The following is a 24905-nucleotide window of genomic DNA, read 5'->3' as shown; positions in this document are numbered from 1 at the left end:
ACGTATTTTGACATTTTTATGCCTTACTGTACTATGACGTTTTTATGACATTTTATGCCTTGCTATACTATGATGTATTTTGACATTTTATGCCTTACTATACTATGACGTATTATGACATTTTATGCCATTCCATACTATGACGTTTTATGACATTTTATGCCTTACTATACTATGACGTATTTTGACGTTTTTATGCCTTACTATACTATGACGTTTTATGACATTCTATGCCTTACTATACTATGACGTTTTTATGACGTATTTTGACATTTTATGCCTTACTATACTATGACGTATTATGACATTTTATGCCTTACTATACTATGACGTATTTTGACTTTTTATGCCTTACTATACTATGTTTTTATGACATTTTTATGCCTTAATATACTATGAGTTTTATGACATTTTTATGCCTTAATATACTATGACGTATTTTGACTTTTTTATGCCTTACTATACTATGACGTATTTTGACTTTTTTAATGCCATACTATACTATGACGTTTTTATGACATTTTATGCTTTACTATACTATGACGTTTTATGACATTTTATGCCTTACTATACTATGACATGATATATGATGTTATTATATGTCTCATCTACAAGAGGATACATTATTATGACATATATTCATCCTCTGTATATATGAAGATATGTTTATAACATATATGAACTATTCATAGTAAAATGCAACTTTATTAAAACATGCTTTTTATGTATATTGACAGTGATAATATTCAAATACAAGCAAACAGTGCCCACAGTCCATTGCATTTACATTTACATGTCACTACGCTCTTTTAGGGTCAAAATGAAAATGAAAATGCAATCCGTCAGTCCTCTCATCTAGGCAGGTCATCAGTTAGGACGTCAATTCCTTGTCACTTGCTTGTCTGGCTGGGGCAGTGGCAGCTGCTTATTTGACTAAAGCATAAGTGACTCAAAAATCCACTGTAATATGCAGTATTTAGGGTTATTGGAAACTTTGTGGCTGTGAGGACAAGTTCAACAGAAATCTTTCAGAGGAGTTGAACAGCTTCTCCCCACTCTGTGAACATTCTGCCACATACAAACTAATGTAAAAATCTGGAAAGGTCCAGAAATGTTCATGAAACTTGAACTGTCACTGTGAAAAAACTATGAATGGTATTTAAATAGAGGTAGATTTGTCTCACAACTGGACTGAATGATTACAATAAATTCAATGGTAAAGAAATGACACCAGTTATCTCTTTACAGGTTGGATAGGTATGAAATGTGGTCTATTTACAATGTATCTTAATCATCATCACAGTGTAAAAAAATCCCATAGTCTGCAACATGAATGTTTTAATGTTGCCATGGGAACAGGTGCCGGTTTAGTAGTTAACATTAGCTTAGCCTACATATTAACAAACAATAAAATTGCAATACGTCATTTCTTAACAAAACAAATATCAACACTACACAACACATCAGTATTAAAACAAATCTACCTCCATGTGGGTTAGACCAGTTGGCATGTACATCCAGTGAAGAAGAGCTGCGAGAAGACACCGCTTCATCTTAAGGTGTCACAGATCGACACAGCACTGTTAAAACTTTCTTACCTCAGACAAATGCAGAAATAACCCAACGATAGCTAATGTCATTTGTTGTAACAGATCATTTTATTAAAAAAAATGTATTGTATAGATGCAGAAATGTTCAGTTTAAATACAATCTAAAAATCAATCTTTTATATATTTATATTTTTTCATAATACTGGGAATGGACTACTTTTTAAAACAGTTTGCATCTAATTACAATTCTATGACCAAGTAGCGATTAGCATTGCAGCTACGACAAAAGCGTATTGTAGAGTTTGTATACAAATACACACAGGACAAACAATAAAACACACATATTTGCAAACTTCTGGTCTGTATCAACTCCTCATAAATAATGTAAATTCAACAACTGTGAACAAGGAGGACACTTTTTATCGGTCGCCTGTTCTTCAGAAGTTCTCTGTTCAGCTCTTCATAAATACAACAAAAATACTTCTCTGATCACAATCCCTATCACATGTGTTAGTTTGTCTGGAGTGTTTTCAGTTTGAGTCCTCGAGGCTGCTGCTTTTCTGTTCGGAGCCGCAGTTGCAGAGTCGGACCATGATGCTTTGCAGGCTGGGCTCCACAATACCAAGCAGGGGCCTCTGGGAGGGGTCTCCGTTCCAGCAGGCCTCCATCAGCTGCCAGCACTCCTCGTCGAAACCGGACAGCCGCTCTGGTCTGGCACCTGGAGACAACATGGACACAAGTCAGTCTCTGGTAGACAAACACATACAAACACAAACAACTGTGAGGGTGATTAGACACCAAAACTGTGTCATTCGTTCGGTTAATTTATCTCTTTATTTCTTTTGGGCTGGTGTGAAAGCTGTCGATCAAACTCAGGTGTGGACTAAACAACTGGACCGAAACCGCCTCCAATCACTTTGGTTCGATTTAACACTAATGATGCAGGATGAATTTGTGTAATGTGTTTACAGTTTTCGGTTTGTTGGCCTATGTGAACATGAACCGGACCAGAACCAAAGGAAACAATGTACAGTATGTTGTTTTTTCATGGTCTGGACCAAACTACAGGTGTGAATATGACCTTAGTGTTGTTTACCTTTTTTAACATTGTTCCAAAGCTGGTCCTTGCTGGAGCATTTCTCAAAGGCTTCTGGGAGTTTTACTGAGCCAGTGCAGAGGTACCAGAAGAGGATCCCAAAGGCATAGACATCGACGGAGTTATCATACTTTCCTGTCAGGACAAGAGGAAACCTTAAAAACACTGATAAACTGCTGCAAAATTAGGTTTAACTTTTACATAACATATACTGACAGATTCCTATAGGTTGTGCAACGCTCGTCCTTTTAAGCAAATAAAGAAAGAATGTGACATTAACATTGTTCAGCTAAAGGTGCCTGTTTTTTTCAGACAGCTCTGACCAATTAAACTGTTTGAAGTTGTAGGTCAGGAGTTCCTTCATGATGTAATTATCAACATTGTGACTGCTCGGTAATCATACCTGTAAACAGCTCTGGAGCCATGTGGATGGGAGTTCCTACAATGCTACCAGACATCATGGCCTCTGGTTTACAGAAGCCGAGGTCAGTGATCTTTGCTCTATTTTGTTTGTCCAACTAGAAGAAAAGAAAGAGTGGAAAGCTCATTGGATCAGGTAGAAAAGAAAAAAGCTGCAAATCAGATGGAAGAAATAAATGTGGTGGCTCCAGCCTTTAACACAAAGAAAACACTGTGGTTTACATGATATTTTATTTTTTGATTCGTTCATTGAATTTTATACAATAGACCACATTTATATGTTTATTTGACAGTTGATGTAAATTCACAAAAACAGGCAAATAAAAATAAGGCTGACAAAGATAAACATTTTGATGATTTAAAGCATGTTTGTTGCATCCCTACAAATCAATCATATGAAGTGTCGTAATACAGTTTTTACACATAGAAAACCTCCACAGTCACAGACTCTGTAACTGTACTGAACTGGTGATTGGGCTGAACTTACCAGAACATTTTTTAGCTTTATGTCTCTGTGCAGGAGACCCTGACTGTGCAGGAAGCGAATGCCCTCCACCACATCCAGTGCAATCTGAAGTCTCTCCCTCAGTGATAAACCAGCCTGGCACAGATGAACCGGGACAGAGGGGAAAGAGAAAATGAAGGGAGGCCGAGTGAGAGATGGAAGATTGTAATACTTTATCAATAAAACAAAACAAAACAAAAAAAAAACGAATTTTCTGTTCACTGGATTATCAAGTCACCTTCAAGCCGGTGTAGAGGTCTCTGTGGAGCCGCTCCATGATAAGCAGCACGGCGATGCTCGAGCCACCTGCGTAGGTATGATCAATCACAGAGCCGTGCAGGTCGACAAGCCGCTCATGCTTGGGCAGGGACCTGAAGCAACACACACCCAGAGAGAGAAGGGAGGAAAATAAAATATTTTAGTCATGTGATCTTAAAATAATCACTTTTTGTTATCTTGAAGCCACAGAATATGAATGTCAGTCTTGGTTGTCCACATCAACGTAGCCACAGCTCAGCTTTACAGAGTTATGAAAGTTAGAGCAGACAGTCATTGATGAGTCACTGTCACTTCCAACAACATGTTGACCTATGCACAGAACAGCCTCAAGGCCTCAACAGTCAAAACTATTTTATATAAACTGGGTGGAGTTTTACCTTAAGAACAAGACAACTGTCATGTCCAATAAAAAGTGATAAATGCAGCTTATTCTCAACCTGCTCGAGCCATTTGAAATTTCCCATGCTCGCCTGAGAGTTAATAAAATGCAGCGGTTTGTGGTAAAGAATTAAAATGACTGACACAAACAGGATTTCTGCTGAGATCAAACCGAAGCAGCTGTCGTTACGTGTGTGTGTGTGTTTTTCTTACACTCGCTGTTACTAACTCACCTTGTGTAGTGAAACTCTAAAGCCAGGTCATTCCAGTGTTTATCGTCAGGCGGCACCACAGACTTTAAGGCACATGGGTAGTGTCCTCCCCAACTGTCACACAAGTATACAACTCCGTACTGGCCTCGACCCAGCTCTCGCCCAAGCTTTGGCTTGCCTGTCAGAGGAAAATGTATTCATTTTTTACCTCAAAGTAGAAAAAACTTGTGCACATGATTGCAGAGTTTAAAAAAAGGCTGTATTTCTAAGTTCAAGCACATTTGCCTTATAAATTAGTATGATGATTTAATACTGTGAGTCTGTCTCAATTTCTCTCTAATTGACATGTACTTAAAATCTCCCTCACCTTAAACCCAAGTTTAAAACTTTACAGTGAAGTAGGAGAGAATTTTTGAAATACACAATATCATATTTATATATTTAATTATATATTTCACATATTCATTATTTTTCAATGAGGGAGAAGGAGTAGTTGTAACTTTCAGATACACATATCAGATGCACATTTTCATTCAATACAGAGTATTTTTTGGGTTTGGAGGAGAAATTTAATGGTACCGGAGTCACAAAAAGATGCAAATTAAAGACATTTTTAAAAAGTAAATTTTTGTAGCAACATGTGAACAGCCTGCGAGTGTAGTTTTGTGTGTGTGTGTGTGTTGACAATGGAAGGATTTGGTGGTGACTCACCATGCAGCAGCACATCCCTGAGGGAGCGGCTCTCCAATGAAAGGCGGGCCAGCCGAGGGGCGTGGTCCTTCCTCACACGCAGCCACAGGTCCTCAGTGCGCTCCAGACGCCCTGTGTGCCCTTCCTCCAGCTACAAACATCAACACATGACATCTGACGGTTACCATTAATTGCTGTGAACAGCTGCTGCATTTGTTAAGTTATTTTATTTGGACTTGTGACTCGTACAATGTTCATACTGTTTTCGTCATAATACAAAAAGGAAAAAAGGCAACAAAACACTATGACAAGCAAGCGTGAACTATATGCTTGGCATTTTGATGAAACACTGACTATTGTTTCCTCCAGACTCTATAGCTTAAACTAAAATAACTAACAAGTACAGGCAGTGTCTTATACCTTTCAGCCAATCAGAAGCCAGAGCTGAGAGCAGCCATTATTGGTCCCCATTAAGGATTCTACAATGAAACTACAGAGCTGCTTATCCTTAGCAAACAAAATACAGGGAAATAGGAATGATTTATAAAATCCTTCTCTTTTGTATCAATGGCTCCAATTGTTTTTGAATCAGATCCTGTTAAATCTAACGCTGTCTTCTCTTCTTTAAACTACATCATTTAGACCAGAGGCCAGCTGCTTTGACTTCTGTGGAGATGTTGTCATTTGTCAAGACTGTTTAATGTTCTGGGTCAACACATAGTTGCTCCTTGATAGATTTTTTTTTCTTTTTTTTTTATAAACCAGAGGGCGACAGAAAATGGATGCCTGTCTTTGCAGCTGTTTTCATACACTCCCTACACAAGGTTCAGTTCCAGTCACTCCTGTTTGACTTGTGCACAGCTGGAACTTTAATGACGAAGTCGTCGCAACACTGTGCTTCAGGCTGAGCCACCAAGTGTGCTGGTTTGACTGTACTTTATTTAATGATTAACACATTGTGTTCTGTGCTAAATCCCTTCTATACTGATGGCTTCATATCTGTGATTTAATAGCTTTCGGGAGTGTTTTACTCTCATCGGGTTTATTTAATTCTTTGTTTGATAAAGAACATCATATGTGATCATATTTTCATTGTTAGGCAACTTTGCATATTACAGTATTCAATGAAGAGTAATGGATGAAATTTATACACCTTCCACCATATGATCTAATAATTAGTTTGCGAGAGATAATTCCTGTTTGTGATAAAATACATTAGAAAATCTTCTGTGCTATGACGTTAGCAGCAACAATTACTCTTTTAATTGATTAGCTATTCGTCAGAGAATTTAATCGGAAACTATTTTGATAATTGATTAAGAATTCCAATGATTTTTCAGTAGGAGAGCAAAACATTTGATGGTTTCAGTTTTTCCAATGTGATGTTTTTCTTTGTCTCACATATCTTAGTAAACTGACTCTTTGGGTTTTGTCCTGTTGGGTGGAAAAACATTAGATCTGATGACAACACTTCAGGCTCTCAGATACTGATGGACACTTCTAAATGTTTTCTGATGTGACACAAACCAAACAATTAATTGATTTATCGAGGAAAATTAATCGTCAGATTAATAAATTATTTTAACCTCCTAGGACCTGGCGTCCACATATGTGGACCTCACATTTTGGGTTCTCTAGACCACAATACTAACTTTTTCTCAACAAGGGCCTGGTGACCACATATGAGGATATTATACTGCCACTCAGTAATCGAAATTTAAAACTAATGTCCTCATATGTGGACATCATTTTTCTCAGGTCCCAATCAGCCTAAATAGCAAAGACAAATTAAAAATGCACGCCATGCAAGAGTTCGGGTCTTAGGAGGTTAAAAAATTACTTTAACACTAGTTACAGTTTTAGCTATGGCCAATAAAAAAAACAAAAAAAAACAAAACACTTAACACTGAAAAAGCAATCATGTGAAGAACACATCTGATCCTCATTCTCCTCTTTTACTCATCTTTTTTGTCTGTTATGTACTGAATTATGTCCCAACTTATTATGGACTCATGTTTGATCCAACGCTGTGTTGCTGGAAAAATACGGCAAAAAAACCCTAGACATAACAGTTTGCACCATGCAGTGGGCTGTGACGAGTCAGGAGTCAGGGCTGACCCCAGAGTCTCTGACGTGAAGTAGCAGACTTAACAAAACAAAATGAGGGCCTGGAAACTTGACCCAAGCTGGTTTGTGGTCACCAGCCCACAAATACTGCACTCAACACACACTATTAGACTATTAACATCACATTGTTGCACTCTGGGAGATCATGGTGTGATCGTAGTATTGTACTGTATCATTTCCAGGACAGAAAAAGGACCCTGCTTTAATATTCCTGTGTGACCAGGAAGGCTTTATATTCCTCTGATAATAATCCAAACTTTACACTGACACGTTACATTTGTATTCACATTCATAACACCCTCTCCATATCCTACTGTTACTGACAGACTACAGGTCAGAGTTTTCATCTCTATCATTCGCAGACGCTCTACTTGTTAATCTAGTATTTCCAACAAGAACGTGACAGGACAACATTGTTATTAGGGTCATGTTGTCAGACTTGTTTGCACTGCATCCAAACACTCACAGATAAATACCAAAATAAAATTAGGACATTTCTGCCCATCAAAAGCCCCAAACTTAAAAACCATCAGTCAACATCACCCCGTCTATAAGACTTCCACAATCAATCTGTATTTTTTTGTAACTGCATTAAAATTTAAGAATTTATTGAGTATGAAAATGTAGTCAGTGATGTGATCCACACCGTCTGTCATGTGATGATTATCATCAGAGCAATTTAACTGAAACTGATTTGTGAGGGACTTCATGGCGAGAGTCTCAACTATTTGCACATTTGGACTTAAAAGGGGGGAGAGGCAATACAAGTGAAGAGGACTGAACTGAACTGAACCACGAGCTCAGTGAGAGCCAACAAAAGCTGCCTGTAGAGATGTAATTGAAGATATCATGGTACTGTCAGGCATTGTAAGTGTTTTGATAAAAAGATAAGAGAAATTACCAGTGCTCTTATTGGTCAGTTACCAGCCCTCAGTGATCCCACCAGCCACTGATAGAAAAGGAGTGAAAGCTTTCAAAACATGCAGGTGAATCAGTAACATACTCATTCAAATCAGTAACCAGGCAGTAAATTTCCGAGCTTCTCTACAGCTCCTCCACACCTCCTCCATACTCTTTTAGCCCTTTTCCACTGCGTGGTACCAGCTCAACTCCACTCGCCTTTTTTGGTTCTCCATCGGGCAAAAGTGTGGATAATACCCGATACGTGGCACTTTTTCTGGTAACACCGCCACTGAGGTTCCAATCGAGCTGAGGCGACACCAAAAGGTGACGTAGAAACACTGCGGTCGGAGAGACTCGTCACTACTGCACCAGCATTGTGCAAGGCGGCATGTTATGAACAAGCCCGCCATTTTTATTGCAAACTGGTCAAAGTCTTTTTACTGTACATTTTTTATCAACACAGTGTCAGATGTTCTTCATGTCATTGCTTTTCAGTGAATTTTTTTTTTTTTTTGCTTGTCCATTGCTAAAACTGTAACCAGCGATTTATTTTTTTCATTATCGATAAATCTGACGACTGAACTCCGCTCATGTGTACAGTCAGTCACTGACATTTCCCTTAGTTATTTCACTCCATTGCTAAAACTGTAACCAGCGATTTATTTTTTTCATTATCGATAAATCTGACGACTGAACTCCGCTCATGTGTACAGTCAGTAAAAGAGGTACCTGATACCAAAAGCGAGTAGAGTCAAGTAGAGTCGAGTCGAGTTGGAACCATGCAGTGGAAAACCAGTATCTGGCTGAGAGATGTGTATGAGAACACACAGCTATGCTAATACAGCTAATGCTAATGTTAATCAGCCAATGCTTTACGCAAATTAGGCATCTTACACTGTCACCTGGTGGGAAGTCACCCCATCTTCTCCTTATATCTGTATAGTATGAGTGTCATGTAAGTCATGTCTTGCCACCGATCACCCAGTCTATCCTCCATCTCCCTGTGAACACATACACCATACACCCTCTCTTTGTGGTCACCATTCTGAAAGCCATCTTTCACCCATCGTTTCCACCTACAGTATCTCTCACTGTCTGTTGCAGGTCCACTCAAACTACAGGTGTAGACAGCTAAATTTCATTGGCAGCAGTTTAGGAGGGAAAGTATAATCTGGCAGTTTCTTACGTTTCTAAATATTCTGTGCTGAACTCAAAAAGGTCAAAAAAGAGACGAAAGACCAAAACCCAAATATATTCACTTTAAAATGATTTTTGTTTGATTAAACCATAAATAATAATTAATCAAAAATTGAAAATTGTTGTTATTTCTAAGCTCTAATCCTCACTGAATCATATAGACTCTGAGGCTCATCTCACATCCACTTTTATAGCAGTGGAAGTTTTTAAGATGGACACCATCAGCGAGAACTAAAGGCAAGGCAAAACAGACGAAGTAGAGAGAGGAAGTCAACCTGGCGCAGAGATGCTGCAAAGGCCTCATGGGAGCTGTTGAGCCGGGTTCTAAACTGGGAGCAGATGCTTCGGGCCAGTTTGGCAGCACTGAGACTTTCTATGGCGTCCTGGGCCACTTTCCTCTTCCACTCTGGAGTGATGGCCGGAGGGTTCACAAATGTTATCCTGTGGATAATCTAGGAGCAGGACACAGAGTTAAATGATAACCAGAGGTCACCATTTGGCATGCATTTTAAAACTCCTATGGCTGAACCTTTGAGACACTGACCTGTTTGATTTGCTCCCAGACGAGTCGTGTGACAGAAGATCCTGAGTGAAAGGTGACCTCCACATGATAGGCAGCATTTAATAACTGTGACAGATGAGAAAAGAAAAGTCAAGATACCAGAAAATGTTGATTATCCACCTAGAGGCCTCTGACACTGAAGCTAAGTGGAGACAACAGAGGCTAAAACGTCACTTGTCTTGCTTGGAAAATCATTTTTGATTTCTGATTATTTCTTCTGCTAAAACGTCAGAGTCTATACTCTATATATCTCCTTTGTTTTCGGTTGCTTTTCTTCAATAGTTCTAATAGTTAACACTTTGGTTTAAATGGTTAAAGGAATAGTAGAGAGAGAACAAAGCTGGTGAGTCATCTGAAACGTTCAACACTTTTATCAGTTACTGACTCAGATTCTAGCCCCAATTTTTTCTCTAAACATCTGGAGCTGGATTACTGAAATTATTCAAGTCTGTCTGCTGTCTACAGCTTTTCCTTGGAAAGCAATTTGTAAATTCGCTAATAAAAGTTTATTACTTTTATTAAGTATTATTACTATTCATATCAGTATTATAAAATGCAAAGCTTATTAGATTAGATTCAACTTTATTGTCATTGCACAGAGTACACGTACTAAGACAACGAAATGCAGTTAGTATCTAACCAGAAGTGCAAAAGAGCAGTTAAAGTGCAAGTGTGTGCTGTACAGATATGTAAAGTGAGGGTGTGCATAAGTAAAGTGGAGATGTGCATATGTAGGGTACAATAAATTACACTGTGAATTACAATGAATTACAATGATGATGATAATCGCGATTAATAAATACGGTTATCATACTTCTCACATTAAAGCATCTGCACACTCTACATTTCTTGACCTGCACACTAAATAAGGTTTCTGTTTTTCACAAACTACTGCCCACCTGTTTTAGGTGATTGGAAGTGATATTGTGGACAGAAGATTCGATGTTCGACTTCTCCAGACTGTTGAGGCATCGCTCCAGAGTTCCTACGAAGCTCTCCCTAAGATAGTCCACAGAGCTGATCAGCTTATTTGCCACAGCCTGATTCAAACGGATCACAATCAGCTCCTGGATCTGGTGGATGCAAGATTTGATCTCCTTCGATGAAACAGGCTCTCCATTAGTTGTTACAATGATGTCTGCAATTGAAAGAAAATTGTTTTTCGTGTTAATATGTGGTGAATGAAGCCGATTAGCACACAGAAACCCTGTTGAATTAATATGACAGATGTTGGTATGAGGCAGTCACTCGATGTTGAACAAAATGTGCTGACACATGAGAACAAAGCGCCATTTCACAACCGGAGTATTTGTATCTATCGTGTCATGACTGCATCACTGAACACAGGAAAGTATTATAGATTATAATAAACTTAGCAAATGTTTGTTCATAGAAAGAACTTGAAGATCACTTCCTGCAAGTACATAAAGTGTCTCTGGAGGGTTGTGTCCTCAACCGCTGTGTCCTGTCCCCTGGGTGGGGTTGTGTTTAGTTTGTATGACTAGGCATCAAGCCAAAGATCATTGGTATAATTTATATAAACAAGCACCTCTCACACATGTAAATCATTATATATTATCAGAACACAGAGAGACAGTAGCAATTGCTGCTGTGTTAAACATTTATTTCCCTGCCACAGGGAACACAGACAGCAACTAAGCACTATTCTTATTTTGGAAAAAAATATATAGTAATGTAGTATACTAAAATGGTCATCAATTAAACAATGAAATGAAAAGTGCTGAAACATATTTAACTGAAATGTAACAGTTTTGTTTGAATTCAATGTGTCTCAATGAAATGTGTGAATCCCAAACACCTACGCCAAATAATGCAAATTCTACCATGCAAGTATAATATACACATACTACATTAGGGTTTCATTATGTGAATCGAGGGTCTAAAGGATAGAGGGTGTATATGGACAGGTTGCGATACTATACTGGTTATACATAAGGAGTTTCTGACAACCAGTATTCCTAATGAGCTTTGCTTTGTGACACGATGCACATTCCTGCCAATGGTTTCACACTATTCCTATGTTGTAAAGGTGGCAGAAAAGTGCAGAGAAACACAATGATGCTCCAACAAAATAAATTGTACATATTTTATGTAGAAGGAAATACATTTAACACATTTCGTAATGTCAGACATACACACAGATATTTTGGTGAGTAACACTGAAAACACTGAATGTAAAAAGTCCACAGGGCACCTTTTATTTCTTTATGTCAGAGCTGGTCTCACACTGCAAGAATTATGTCCACACTTTGTTTGAACTGTGCCAGAGAAGGAGAAAACCCAATTGTTTGAACCCACTGTGATTCTAGATAAGTTTATTCAGATAACTCAGTTAACCTGCTTCTTGGCGCATGCGTAGGAGGAGAGACCGGAAGAAGACAAAGACAAAGAAGAAAAGAAGAAGAAGAAGAAAGAAGAAGAAGAAGAAGGAAGAAGAAGGAAGAAGAAGAAGAAGAAGAAGAAGAAGAAGAACCAATAACCAATGAGAGGCTTTTTTTCAAAGGTTGAGTAAGACAGAGTCAAACTGTGAAATGCAGCCGGCTCGGCCGTGTCTCTGCAGGTCCAACTATCGTTTACAGCGGAAAGAAACAGGCTTTGAGTAACTGTGGCAGATAAAGGCAAATCAGCTCCTCATCTAGTCTATCATAAATGTAAGAGAAAACGATACAATGAAAATTATTGGAATAAACTGCAGTGTGGATACCACGAGTCAACCATCTTCTTTAATAGACACATAATAAAGAAGGAATCCTTTCTTATTAACTTGTGAGAGCAAAATAAATAAGGCCCATGTGTGGTCTTTGTTGAGTAATCAAATGTGAAACCACTGAATCAAATTTCCAGCTTCCAAGAATCTAAATTTAAAATATGTAACTGGGGAATATGCTTCCAATTTTATATACAACACATCCTTTTTGCAGAAGGTTCTTAGCTCATAATTTAGTATATCTCAAGAGCAGGAAATATGATCTGTGGAACTGCTTTAATTATAGAGAATAGGGGCCATATTTAACACAATAAGTATCAAAGTGCATGCCATGCTAACAGTTTTTTAGGGGAAAAAAAAGGTATAAAATGTTAATAACATCTTTAAAGTGTGACTTTTGTCTGGAGAGGAAATAAACTTTTTCACAGTAAAGTCAGTCTCCACTTCTGGACTGACTCAAAACCCACAATCATAAATTAATTTGCAATCATAAACACTGTGGCCTCTTAACAACATGTAACTTGATACATTTGCCGACAGCAGGAGACACAACGCCACAGAAAATCATAAATCATCTTTGCTGACCACACATTAATACCACAGCACGTGATAAACTAACTACTGGTGATGTCCCTACAAAATCAACTCGTATCACAAGCTTGCAAATTAATTAGTAATTTATAAGCTTGTATAATAAGACGAACTGAAAGTGGAAGAAAACCCAGACAGAGAGGTCCCAATGCACATAATAAGAATTATGTGTTTAACAGATCAAGTGATACTTGGTCAAACGGCTGTTTGTTCTTCACACTGTAAAACATGAGTTTTACAGTACTTTTGTTTTTGCTGCTTTTATGTTAACATTGGCCTGGACTTGATTTAATGACATCAGAATTACTGTTTTGATATAAACAAGCCTGATCAGATTTCTTTATCATCACTCTGCTGATCTTCTTAAAGCTCTTATCAGGATTGTTAAGTCTGTTATTATCAAATAATGGCTCTGGTCTGTTAACATGTAATAATTCATGCCTTTATGAAAACAAGTTCAAATCTATGAGCAAATTCATTCATTTTATTTTACATACACCAACTGTTTTATCATAAAATATCTGGAAATGAATTTCAAACCTTTTCTGCCTTGTGGCATTCATCCAGGTTGTTTACTCACTAACCTGTAAACTCCAGGTTGGCAGCGTCCTCGAGCAACTGCTCTTTCATGCTGCTGAGCGTCTCCACAATCATCTCCTTCATCTCTTCCTGTTTGCGGTTAGCGATGGCCATAAGGGAGGTGAACAGCTCACCCTCTTTCTCACGGGTGTACTCCAGCCTGCGGGGTGTTATCTGCAGGTCCCTCTGCATGTCAAAGGCCTGCAGGGAAGTGAAGCGGAAAGGACTGTTGGTGACTTTTTGGGGTCATATGGGTCAGCAACAACTGCCACATGAGTAAGAAGCGGTAAAACAATCAAAGTCATTCAGATGAACAGTGCTATGAGGCATAATCCTCTAACCTGGTTGATGAAAAGATCTAGACAGCGACAATGTAGCCCATTAAGCAGGTTGGCAGCCTCCACCTGCTGGTTTTGAAGAACTTGACGAGTAAAAGGCACCAGCAACCGATGCAGTCTTTCAAAGGTCTCACCCAGCATGCTCTGGGGCTTGGCACCTGGGGTGGGCCCCTGTGTAGGGGCGCCACAGGAGCAGTTTCCTGTCGGGCTACTGAGGAAACCGAGGGAAAGCAGTTGCTTATGGAGGGGACTCTTCTCCCTCTCTTTTTCCTTCTCCATGCGGCGGCCGGGGTCAGGTGAGGCTGCTGGCATGGTGTTAGGGATACGAACAAAACAGATGGGAAAGGGCAGCAGCTCTTTGACCTTCCAGAGCTCAGCCACCTGCTCTGTGCTTAGGGAGTCCTGGTTGATGGCATATAGTATGATGGGGATCACGTTGTGAGTGCAGTCTTCCAGGGCCTCTCCTATGGGCTGGACACTCTGACAAGGCACCACCATGACCTTTGCTTCCTGAGGATGATCCAGAAGGAAACCACAACAATATTCATCTTAAGTAAACTGGTTTATATACAGACAAGGGAAAGAGGGACAGTTCAACAAAAACAGTTTCACATTTACTCCTACTTAAATCTAGTCATGTACACAACAAGGAGGATACCACTGGATTTGAGATCTCTGCCACTGAACCAAAAATAATAATAATGGAGTTGAATGGAAATTAAAACCGATAATACTTATTTTTACAGTGCGTTCAGAAGGTGCTCAAACAACAGTTTTTTCACATTTTGTTATTTTGCAGCTTTATGCTAAAATAAAAACAATTTATTTTTCCCTCAATCTTAACTCAATACCTTATAATGACAAGGTAAAAACAGAAACATGAAATTTAGCTCAGGTTTGTCCCGGTTCTCTTGATCATCTTTGAGATGTTTCAGCTTGATGAGTGCACTTTTGGTCAATTCAATTGATTAGACATGGTTTTGCAAAGGCACACACCTGTCTATATAAGGTCTCACAGCTGACATACAATGCATATCAGGGCAAAAACTAAGCATCATAACAACATTAGAGCAACATAACAAAATGTGAAAAAACTGAAGGGGTGTGAAGACTTTCTGAATGCGCTGTATAATAACAATGTATAAAATGAGTATGTGTAATTTGAAAGTTGTCTCATGGTGAATTATCATCTGGCTCTAATGTTCCCCTCAAATCTATGGAGTTTAAGAGCATATTTCAGCTCAGTTTTATTTTGGTTTCAGGCTCACAACTTTACTTTCACTGCTCTCATCAATATCGTTTTGGGCTGCCAAGGATGGCTGTTTCAGTAGAAAAGTTGAGATAAACCTACAGTACACTACCTGCTCAGTGCCAAAAAGTGGAAGAAGAAGAAGTTAGTTACTAGCTGGTGAACATAGCGGAGCATTTAGTATTTACATTTCCCCAGAAGTTGTTTGAGACTAAAATCTGGGCTAGAAAGTGTGAATATTGGCCAGAGACACAACTCCAAATGATAATGTGTCTCTGTGTCTGCTGCCTCGAAGTGTAAATAGGCAACTGTTTGTTAACAAGTTCACCATACACATAAAAGGAGATAACATGCCAGTGTTTTTGTCACAGCTTGTCCTAAGAGTTAATCCAAAAAAATCTTTTTGTAGAAATCTATAAAAAAAAAAAAATCAAAAGGTTTACTTTTCTACACATCAAATGTTTAATGCAATTTATATTTAATGTCCTGACATAAAATGCAGAAGACCACATCTTAACAGCAAAATTATATACCTGTTATATAAAGAGTTCAGGCAATCAGAGCACAGGTTTCAACCCAAGAGGACGATTAAAGGGATTCCACAGCAGAAGAAGAAAAAACACATCCACACATATCACATGCTCCTTCTATTTCTGAACACATAATGACACATAAATATTTGTGGTGGTCTTGGGAATTTCTGTAACAGGGCAGAAAAATGACAGAAGTAAAAGGCTTTGCATAACCTTTGATAAATAATGACATTAACAAAAATAGACTCGCAGAAAGCTTGAGAGACAGAGACCATGATGGGGGGAAAAGACAGCCAGAGAAAAGAGGCAGAAATTACCAACAGCTACACAAAGGAGACAGTCAGTCCTGTCTCCAAGAAACAAGAGCGGAGCCCATCTGAGCAGTCTCTTTGGAACAAGGATAGCCTGCAAACATTTGTTCACACCCAATCAAAATCAATACAATGTTTGAATTGCCTTAATGCAGCTTGTTTTCAATAACAACCCTTCAACAGGATGTCTGTGGGCTATTTTGAAGTTACTATTTTGTTTTACATGTCTTTAAAAAGTCTGAACTATCATTACTGCCACCGTCTGACCCAGTTCTACAAAGTAACACAGTCAAGACAAATGACCGTCATAGAAATTAGAATTTTCTTCTATTAGCATATTTTTAGGGTGGCTGCTAATATCACGGCTCTTTGCTAACAAGCAGACTGTCTTATGTGAGTTCGTGGAGCACTGGCAATGAACATAACAGAATATGTACCTGACAAGTATTTTAGAAACGTGGCGATAGGTTAGCCCCTTTAATGTCCTCGTGGTTTCTGTGTGGTTAAGATGAAGAGAAGCTAATTAGCAGGTTGGCTCTCATCTGCTGGCCTCTAAAGCAGGGTGCTGTGATTATGGCACAAGTGTGTGAATACCACAGTGAGCAGAGAGATTCTGTGCCTTCATTTACTCCGAACTCAACATATTAATCCCTTATTCATCAGCAGAAAGAATGGCAGCTTTAGTTTGTGACAAAATTGTGTTTACTGCTTGGCTGATGAAAATGCATAGATTCACAACTACTAAACTGATTAACAAGTTGTAACTTAACTAACTTAATTGACCATTAAAGCCAAGATCTATTATCTAAAATGTATAAGGTCCTTTTGACCCAGTTAAGAGACTACAGGTCCATGACTTTCGGTCACACATAAAAATGATACCGACTACTTTTGCGTTTAGATGTTTGATCTATTATACTTTTATTTTATAAGATAAGACTCCAGTGGATCTTAGTTTAAAAAAACTATACCCATATTTAATCTACTTTAAAGGGAGTAATGCAAAATTTGACGTTTGATTGGTGTGCTTTTATCTCACACACATATTACAAATAAAATGTAATACATGCTTATGTGCATACTAAGAGTAAACACTAGTAAAAAAGTTATGAATAGGTCCTTTCCTATTAGCGCAACCATAATTCCAAATTAAAAGACTAAAAACCGAATATGTTTTTTGTGTCAACATGAACCAGTGTCCCAGAAATCAGATGTAACCATGGCAACTTCATCACAGCAAATGGTTTGGGATTTTTTGTACATGACCAAGTCATGTGAATCACACCAGACCAGTGGCATTACGTAAGGGGGCTGGGCGGGTGGGCTGTGCTGAGATAGAGTTAGGCCTAGTTTCTGGAGCTGTGTGACGCTCGCTCAAGGGCCTTGGCCTAAAGGATTAGAGACTAATTTCCACGTGTGACACATTATAAGGAATGACTACAATCCTTACACCATGTTAAATCAATTCACTCCTACAAGATATTGAGATTTTCAGGTTGCACTGGCTGAAGATCGGCATGACTGGACCACTGTGTCCAACAATTCTTCCTTTTTCCATGTGACATCAAAATAACCTGTGAGTCTGTTTTTAAGAGGTCCTTAAAACATAAAAAGGAGAAAAGTGATTGGAAACGAATATACGCCTGAACAGTTGCACAAATCAGGTAAAGTAAAACACTGACCAACACAGAAAATAATCAGCTCTGCTCAGTAATCTGTTTGTGGGGTAAGCCATGGGTGAATGCAAAGGCTAGTTCAAACCAGAGATCATGAAAAAAAAAAAAAATCAATCAAGGGCTACAGGAGGAAATACCACCATACAAAGTATAAACACACAGTTAGGGCTGGGCCATATGATTGAAATCAGCGTCATAATTCAAGGACCGTTTCATTTTGTTGTCCAGAACATCACAACATGACTTGCACATGTCGAGTCAGATGTTTCTGTTTGTTTTTCCACATAAAACTGCAAAAACTACTATTGAATTTTCTTAGAGACGGCTGTAATATCAAGTAGCCTGTTCTAACAGGTTCAAACAAAATGGAGGACCATGTACAGACTTCAGCTTCACCTGTTGTTCCCTCTCCAAGTACACAAATGTGCAAATTCCCCTAATTGTGGAATAAATACTGTAATTGCTCGAATACAAAAATGGGTTTGTGCATATCAAAACATCTAAAAACAATTTACAATGTTGGTTGACTGAACATTTGAGGTTTTTTTTAATAGTAGAAGCTTATTTCTGAAAGTGATAGCAAGCGTGCCAATACTCTATTTTTGATTTTGATAACCAAATACATATGTCAAAAAAAACCCACAACACCCGTTTTTCATCCAAGCTTCTGTCACATCTCAACTTCATTCTACATCTTTTCCAAAAATAACACTGTGAGCAACTTTGTAGGACACTCCGACTTAAAGTGTCAAAGTTCATGAAGAGGAAACAAAGCAGTGGCAATGGGGAACAGTACAACATAGTGGTTGCATGTCAACTCCATATTTAAACCATGATGGCACATGGTATTGAGAGAGTGGATTCAGAAGCTTCACACTGTATCTAAGGCCTACCTGTAGCAGTGGGTGATGCAGGGTGATCTCCAGCTCTGCCAGCCTGTGTGCCGGGTCCTCGCATTCCTCATGGATCTCCAGGTCCTCCCTTGGCACTGTATCCCATCTGCCACAGTTAGCCGCCAACTGGTGCACCAGCTCATACTGGCCAGGCAGAGCCAAACTGAGCCGTGTCTGTCTCCCATGGGTGAAACACAGCTTCCTCCTCTTACAGACAGTGCCCTGGACTCCTTCACAAGCCTCGCCGGCCTCGGGGCCCAGTGGCAGCAACCTCTCCCCCAGAAGGCAGTTGAGCAGCTGGTAGCGGGCAGCACAGTCCTGGCCCAGTACCAGGATGTACGGGGTAGCACCCACTGTGCTTCGTAGGAACTCTTCCTCATGGCTCGGGAAAGAGATGCAGCTTAGCTGGCCTGGGGAGGCAGACAGAACCAAAGCAAGTATATGAGGTTAGATTGTTGATTCAAAGCAAAACTTGGGGTATCTAAAAACTGAACCAGTAAATCTAAGCAAGGCTGTTCACTGCTGGGACAGGTGAACGTTTTTAGGAAGCCTTGGTCAGCACTGTGAGCAGAGATAAAGTACTGAGTGACAGATCCTTTGTATGTGAATGTCATTCTCAGAATATACAATAGCCCACTGTTCCATAATAGAGCTATTAACCGCTATCTCAATATTATTCCTTGGGCTGTTATTTCCTGGTCTATTCCTAAAATGTGGAGCATACAGAGAAGAGCCAATTTTGACTCATTGTGGTTGGTATCAGAGATAATCCTCAATGAAGCTGAGTCACAGACTTAAAGAGTTATATAACACAGAGAGGAGAGAGCAATAATGGCCAACTGTATATTCATATACTAGTGTATTTCTTTCTAACAAACATGCATGTGGTTCTACTCCGACTGCAGCGTTCCACTACTAGTATTCACCTCTTGACCTATCATGACGCATTAAAGTCAATTGTTTCAGACCGACCAGTGCTGAGCTTTTGACTGCATGACCTGTGTGCCATGGATAGACTACAGGCAGTCAGTGCAGACCTGTGCATAATCTCTACAAAAACTACAGATCAGACTCTATTGTATGATCCTACTGCATCATGTGATCTGCATTTTTGCCCAGATAAGTAAGTGTAACCGAGACATTTGCAAGATGAATCTAGTTAACAGGTGAAGACATGTGTTTGGCTTTGCCCATGAAAGGCAGCATTATGGTCCCATTTTTTCTGTTGATTATGACTAATCTTCAGCTTAACATTGTTCATTCAACATTGAGGAAAATTAATATGACCTTCTCTGTGCGCAGGACACCAGCTCTGATCGAGTAAGCCACTCCTCTAGATGTGACGCATTTCAATGTTTCACAGAAATAAGCATTTGAATCATATGGTGAAAAAAGGTCACAGTGCTCATGTAAGGTTGGGATATGTGGAGCAGTGAAAAACACTTTCTCAACATTCTTGATCAGCGATCTTTGTAATGGAGAAATGTGATACAACAATATCAAATAGAGGATGTATGTCCATTTTAAAGTTGGACTCAAAGCTACTTTTGTCAAAAATTCATCCTAACCAGTCCAAACACACACACAAGGCACAATCAATGCAAAAGACAAGAATGAGAGCCTGATATCCCCTGCTCTTAGCCAGCTAGTGAGTGCAGAAATCTCAGCATATTTGGTGCACTTAGACTGCTCATGCTTTTGAAAGGGAGCTTAATCTCTTTAGTTTTCTCTAACCCTAATTAATGCATTTTTCTCAGTCAACGTGTTGGTGGAGAAATCACTTTGCAGTGGCAACTTGTCAGATCTTTCCTTTTGTTCCACTACAGGATACATAAGTATTATGTAGCAAGTGGATATGATTTGACTTGTTGACACTCATTTAGGATGTCTTCCACACTGTGACATTTAAGTGCAGATGTTGCTGCTGCATGTGCTCACACCTACCTGCCTCCAGAGAAGCCAAATCCGAGCTCATGGTTGATGCACAAGCATTGCTGTAATTTTGCCTTATTTCCCGGAAGAATGCATTAGTTTCCTTCAGGTTCTTCTTCAGCTGTATGGAGTGCTTGTTGTAGCTATTAAATATCCTCATCAGCTCCCGGGCTAAAGGAGTCGTTTTCTGTTGTTGTACATTTCCCTCCATGGTCAATGGGTCGAGTTCTTGTTGTGACTTACAGGGTTAGACCGGTGCCAAACACTCAAAATGAACGTCTTAGTTGACAGGCTCAAATCAGTCCTGCTATCACACCTTTTTCCTTATGTGCTAGTTAGTTAGTAGTCATGCTTGTCCATCCACCTGCTAGGCTGTGCTAAACAAGTCACTACCTGTGGTCAGTTTAAACATATCAACATTAGTGTGTTAGTGCTGGACAGACAACAGTCCCTACAGTCTCTTGTGTCAATGAATAAGGGCTAGGCATTTGGCTTTTGTTGTTATGATGCACAGCTAGCTAGTTGAACGACGTGCCTCGGCAGCCAGATAACTTAAATGTTGATTTTAACAGTTAGCTAACAAACTTACTGCTTTTTCAGCATCTTGTGTTTGCTGTGGTTTGTGGTTAAAACCGTACGTGTCACTGACTGCAAACTGAGGAGTGTGTTAAAAACAAACAAAGGATACGAACTCATAAGTTGACGACTGACTAATGTGCTAAGTAATCTGTGTTTGGCGACCTAGCTGAGGTCCAGATGAGGTTAGCGCTGCTAGCCAGAACACATCTCCTGTCCGTCCTCGCCTTGGCCTGGCACCGCGCTCATAGCCTCTTACTTTGCACCAACAGCCCCGGACGCCGTTTCACAGCCATAAAGCTCAGTGTAAAAAAAAAGAAAAGCAGAAGCCAAATATGACAGCTGCTTCTTAATTAATGACAACGGCCTAAACAGGACAAAAAACGTCGGTGTTTTCCTGATAAGTCTCCGTGGGAAAAGATCTTCCTAAACTGGCTCCGGCCCGAAGAAGCCAGCGGACATCTTCCACCCCCGGTGAGCGCCGGTAACAACCGCCAAGAGAGGCTGCCTGTCGGCGAGGACGAAGATGAAAAGGACAGTCGGTGGTGGTGCAGGGCGAGGTGTGTCCGAGTCAAATCACATAGCTGAGACCAAGCAATCAAATCACTGCAAAACAGAAAGTCGTCCAGACCAAAGTTAGGGAGAGGAAAGGGCGGGGTCCGCGATGATGCACTGCAATCTGGGAAATGTAGGACTATTCATATAGTCGGTAGTTTACCATAAGTCGGTACAGCAGCAGCAACTGTACAGGGGATCTAAGCCATCACCGTGTTTCAGTTCAATGTCACAGTTAACATAGTTAAGTTTAATGATAAAAAAAAAAAGTCTAATTGCAAAAAGGTAGGAATTTTCTTGCCCTGATGACACACGGTCGATTAAACTTCTCAGGCAAAAACTTGTTCTTGGGTCTCTATTGATATCTGCGGAAGCCCTGAGAGACAAGCAAGAAAAAATCTGGTGATCCGTTTTCTAAGTCTTATCTATTTTTAATGATTAAACTTTCCAAAAAAAAACCAAACTGTCACACTTTTTCAAAGTGTTTGTTGTTGTAATACTTATTTCAGCCCCAAGGGGCTGAGGTGCACCACTACCCCAGTCTGAATAGGACTAAGTTATGTAACGTAGGAATGTATTTTTTATTTCACCTGGTCTTAAATCATAAACACAGGAGAGAAAACAATTTAGACCAGACTTCAGATCACCATTTTTTTTTCTCAGGGCTTCCATAATCCCCAATATAAATTACAATTTCATTATTTCCTGAAACAGCCAGAAACAAGCCAATAGCCTACTAAAATAGGTGAAATGATTAGTTGATTAATCAGTTAGATGTCATGAAGAAAAGACATACAGGTGTAAACACATCAGCGTCTGTTGTTTTGTGTGGATTGGACCCTGAATTTGTTTGTTGAAGCTTGATTTCACTATAAATACTATATTGGATTGTATCCTCCTGTTCCTGTTGGTGTTCCTGCTCATATTCCTGACGTTGCTCCCATTTGTGGTCCTGCTGCTGCTGCTCAGCAGGTGATGGCTGCTTGGTCAGGAACCCAGAGGTACCTGTTCAGCACCAGAAGCTTCCTGAGCAGCAAGTGAACCTGAACTCTGTTCTCAGTTTCTCAAAGGTTGGAAGAGTTTACTCCCTCAACCTCAGGCCTCAGCTCCTCCACAAAGGAGCAGGGATAAGGACTAGCAGGTAGATACTAAGAGGCGCAGGGGAAATAATGAGGAAAACCCCAAGGACTCAGCTCCTTTACAGACGGGAGCAGGACACACAGACACTGTACTGCAGTTCTTTCTTTACAACGTTGCATTGGCGTAAGTACTGAATAATGACATTCAAACTGTGCTAAAAGTTTTAAAAGTTTCTTAATGCAAAACTTGAAAGTCCTCCTTTTTACAAAAACATTTTTTTACTCAAGGTTCTCTGCAGTTTTGTACTTAACAGCCCAGGTACAATATGCATCCTAAGACTGAGTCAGGGGGAATGGTCAAATGTTGTGTCAGTCATTGGTTTGAGGTTCCCAAGTGTTAGGTCTTCAGCAATGCAGTCTTTGTAATTCACAAGGGTTAAAACAGCTCTTAGGTCTGAGAGAAGTTCGAGTTAGTCTCACAAGGACAGCTTCATCGCATTAAGATTTTGACTTTGTATCCCATGATTTTAATTTACAATTTCATACTTTCAACTGGTTTTTATTTAATTTATAACTTTTAATTGTTTCTCTTTTTGTTTTTGTCTTCTGGCAATAATAAGCTCCCGTTAGGATCCCAATAAAACTCACAGAGGGAAAAAAATACTTGTGTCATCTTTGACTTTGAATTATGGATTAGCTCGCTTAAATGGCTAATTAATTTGCACATATTATTAATTCCAGTGTATGAACGTGTATGGCAAAGGAACAAGACACATAATCATATACGCCATCATCAGCGTGTGAATAATGGAGCTTAAAGAAGAATGACCATGTGCAATGAAAGAACTCTTGTTCTCTCCTTTTCTCACAGAATAATCAGTCTATAGTTTTGTTTTTCCACTTCACTTTTCCTATACCACTCATATCTCATACATTTCTGATGTTCAGATGTTGTAGTAATTTTGATGTAGAAAAAGCAATCACCAGTTTTGGGCATGGTGTCTGGACTCCACCATTGAGTCCCCTCTTCACGCAGATATACTGAATTAGAGAGCAGCCAACTGGCTCAGAGTATATTACATCTGAATTGAGGATGTTTACAGATCACTCATCATCAGTGTCTGAAATGATGTTACAATCTGTATACTTTAATTATGTACTGAATATTAAATTGAACCATTCAGTTCAAGCAGTGGGATCGATAAGATAAAAAACACTGGACATAATAAAACTGTTCATGTTGTCAGTATGTAGTATGAAGTAGTGTAGTATGACTTTGGACAGAGTCAGTCTCTGTTTCAGGTTTTCTGTTAGTGAAATCTACTGATCCAAATCAGTTAACCCACATTCTTGCAACTGGTGACTACATGCTGAACTCTAGTGGCCTTTACCTATAATGACATGACTAAGACAACTTCTTGCAAACATATATTCTACAGTAGGTTATGTTGGAAAATGAAGCCAGCTCATTAATATTTAGGTTTTTTTGTTTTGTTTTTTAGAAGTGGATAATTCAGGGAAAGGGCTGCAGTAATTGAATGACATTATCAGTGGGTGTAATGTTCAATTGTTGTTGAATTAATAAAGTAAATATTGCCAACATGATCCACAAGTTGATAGTAATAGTCTAACCGGTTATTCACCTTACTTTCATTGCTACTCTTCTCTCTCTTCTAATCTCTCTTGTTATTATGAGCTGTGGGGGAAGTATCCATAGACCCACAATGTCTCCCGTGAGTTCTAAACTATTATAGATTATATTTTTATATTATATTTTTTAGTAATACATTAATGTTTAAGTGGCATTTCAATTTTGTAGTAAGTCAAGATGGAACTTATTTTAACTGTTTTATACACTATTTATTTAGTTTTAGTTGTTTGGTTGGTGCGCTTGTTCTATGTCTCCGTGCACACCAAATGTACAGCAGTTGCACAAAAGCTTAGAT

The 24905-nt window shown here is 39.2% G+C and overlaps 1 protein-coding gene across 1 annotated transcript; it reads right to left on the bottom strand.

The window, feature by feature from the left end:
• Positions 1 to 685: 685 nt before the first annotated feature.
• Positions 686 to 21973, bottom strand: dstyk (dual serine/threonine and tyrosine protein kinase). Its single transcript, XM_023414172.2, has 14 exons — positions 20762 to 21973; positions 18818 to 19227; positions 14159 to 14665; positions 13823 to 14018; positions 10819 to 11057; positions 9902 to 9985; positions 9633 to 9809; positions 5152 to 5281; positions 4462 to 4618; positions 3810 to 3942; positions 3554 to 3667; positions 3050 to 3164; positions 2647 to 2781; positions 686 to 2268 (listed from the first exon to the last, which is right to left on the bottom strand). Exons 1-14 carry the CDS (start codon positions 20958 to 20960, stop codon positions 2081 to 2083), a joined length of 2784 nt encoding a protein of 927 aa, XP_023269940.1. The 5' UTR covers positions 20961 to 21973; the 3' UTR covers positions 686 to 2080.
• Positions 21974 to 24905: the final 2932 nt, after the last annotated feature.

Source organism: Seriola lalandi, unplaced genomic scaffold, assembly GCF_002814215.2.
Source record: "Seriola lalandi dorsalis isolate HSWRI2012SDOR001 ecotype SW California unplaced genomic scaffold, Sedor1 jcf7180002054522, whole genome shotgun sequence".
In the NCBI taxonomy this organism is placed as follows: Eukaryota; Metazoa; Chordata; class Actinopteri; order Carangiformes; family Carangidae; genus Seriola; species Seriola lalandi.
This window is presented reverse-complemented; position numbering and strand designations above follow the sequence as displayed.

Coding starts and splice junctions, on each gene's coding strand:
- dstyk (XM_023414172.2), bottom strand. CDS start 20,960: ATGGAGGGAAATGTACAACAACAGAAAACGACTCCTTTAGCCCGGGAG. Junction 14,666..18,817: donor TGCATCACCCACTGCTACAG/GTAGGCCTTAGA, acceptor GATCATCCTCAG/GAAGCAAAGGTCATGGTGGT. Junction 3,943..4,461: donor TTAGAGTTTCACTACACAAG/GTGAGTTAGTAA, acceptor GTGTTGCTTCAG/GTCCCTGCCCAAGCATGAGC.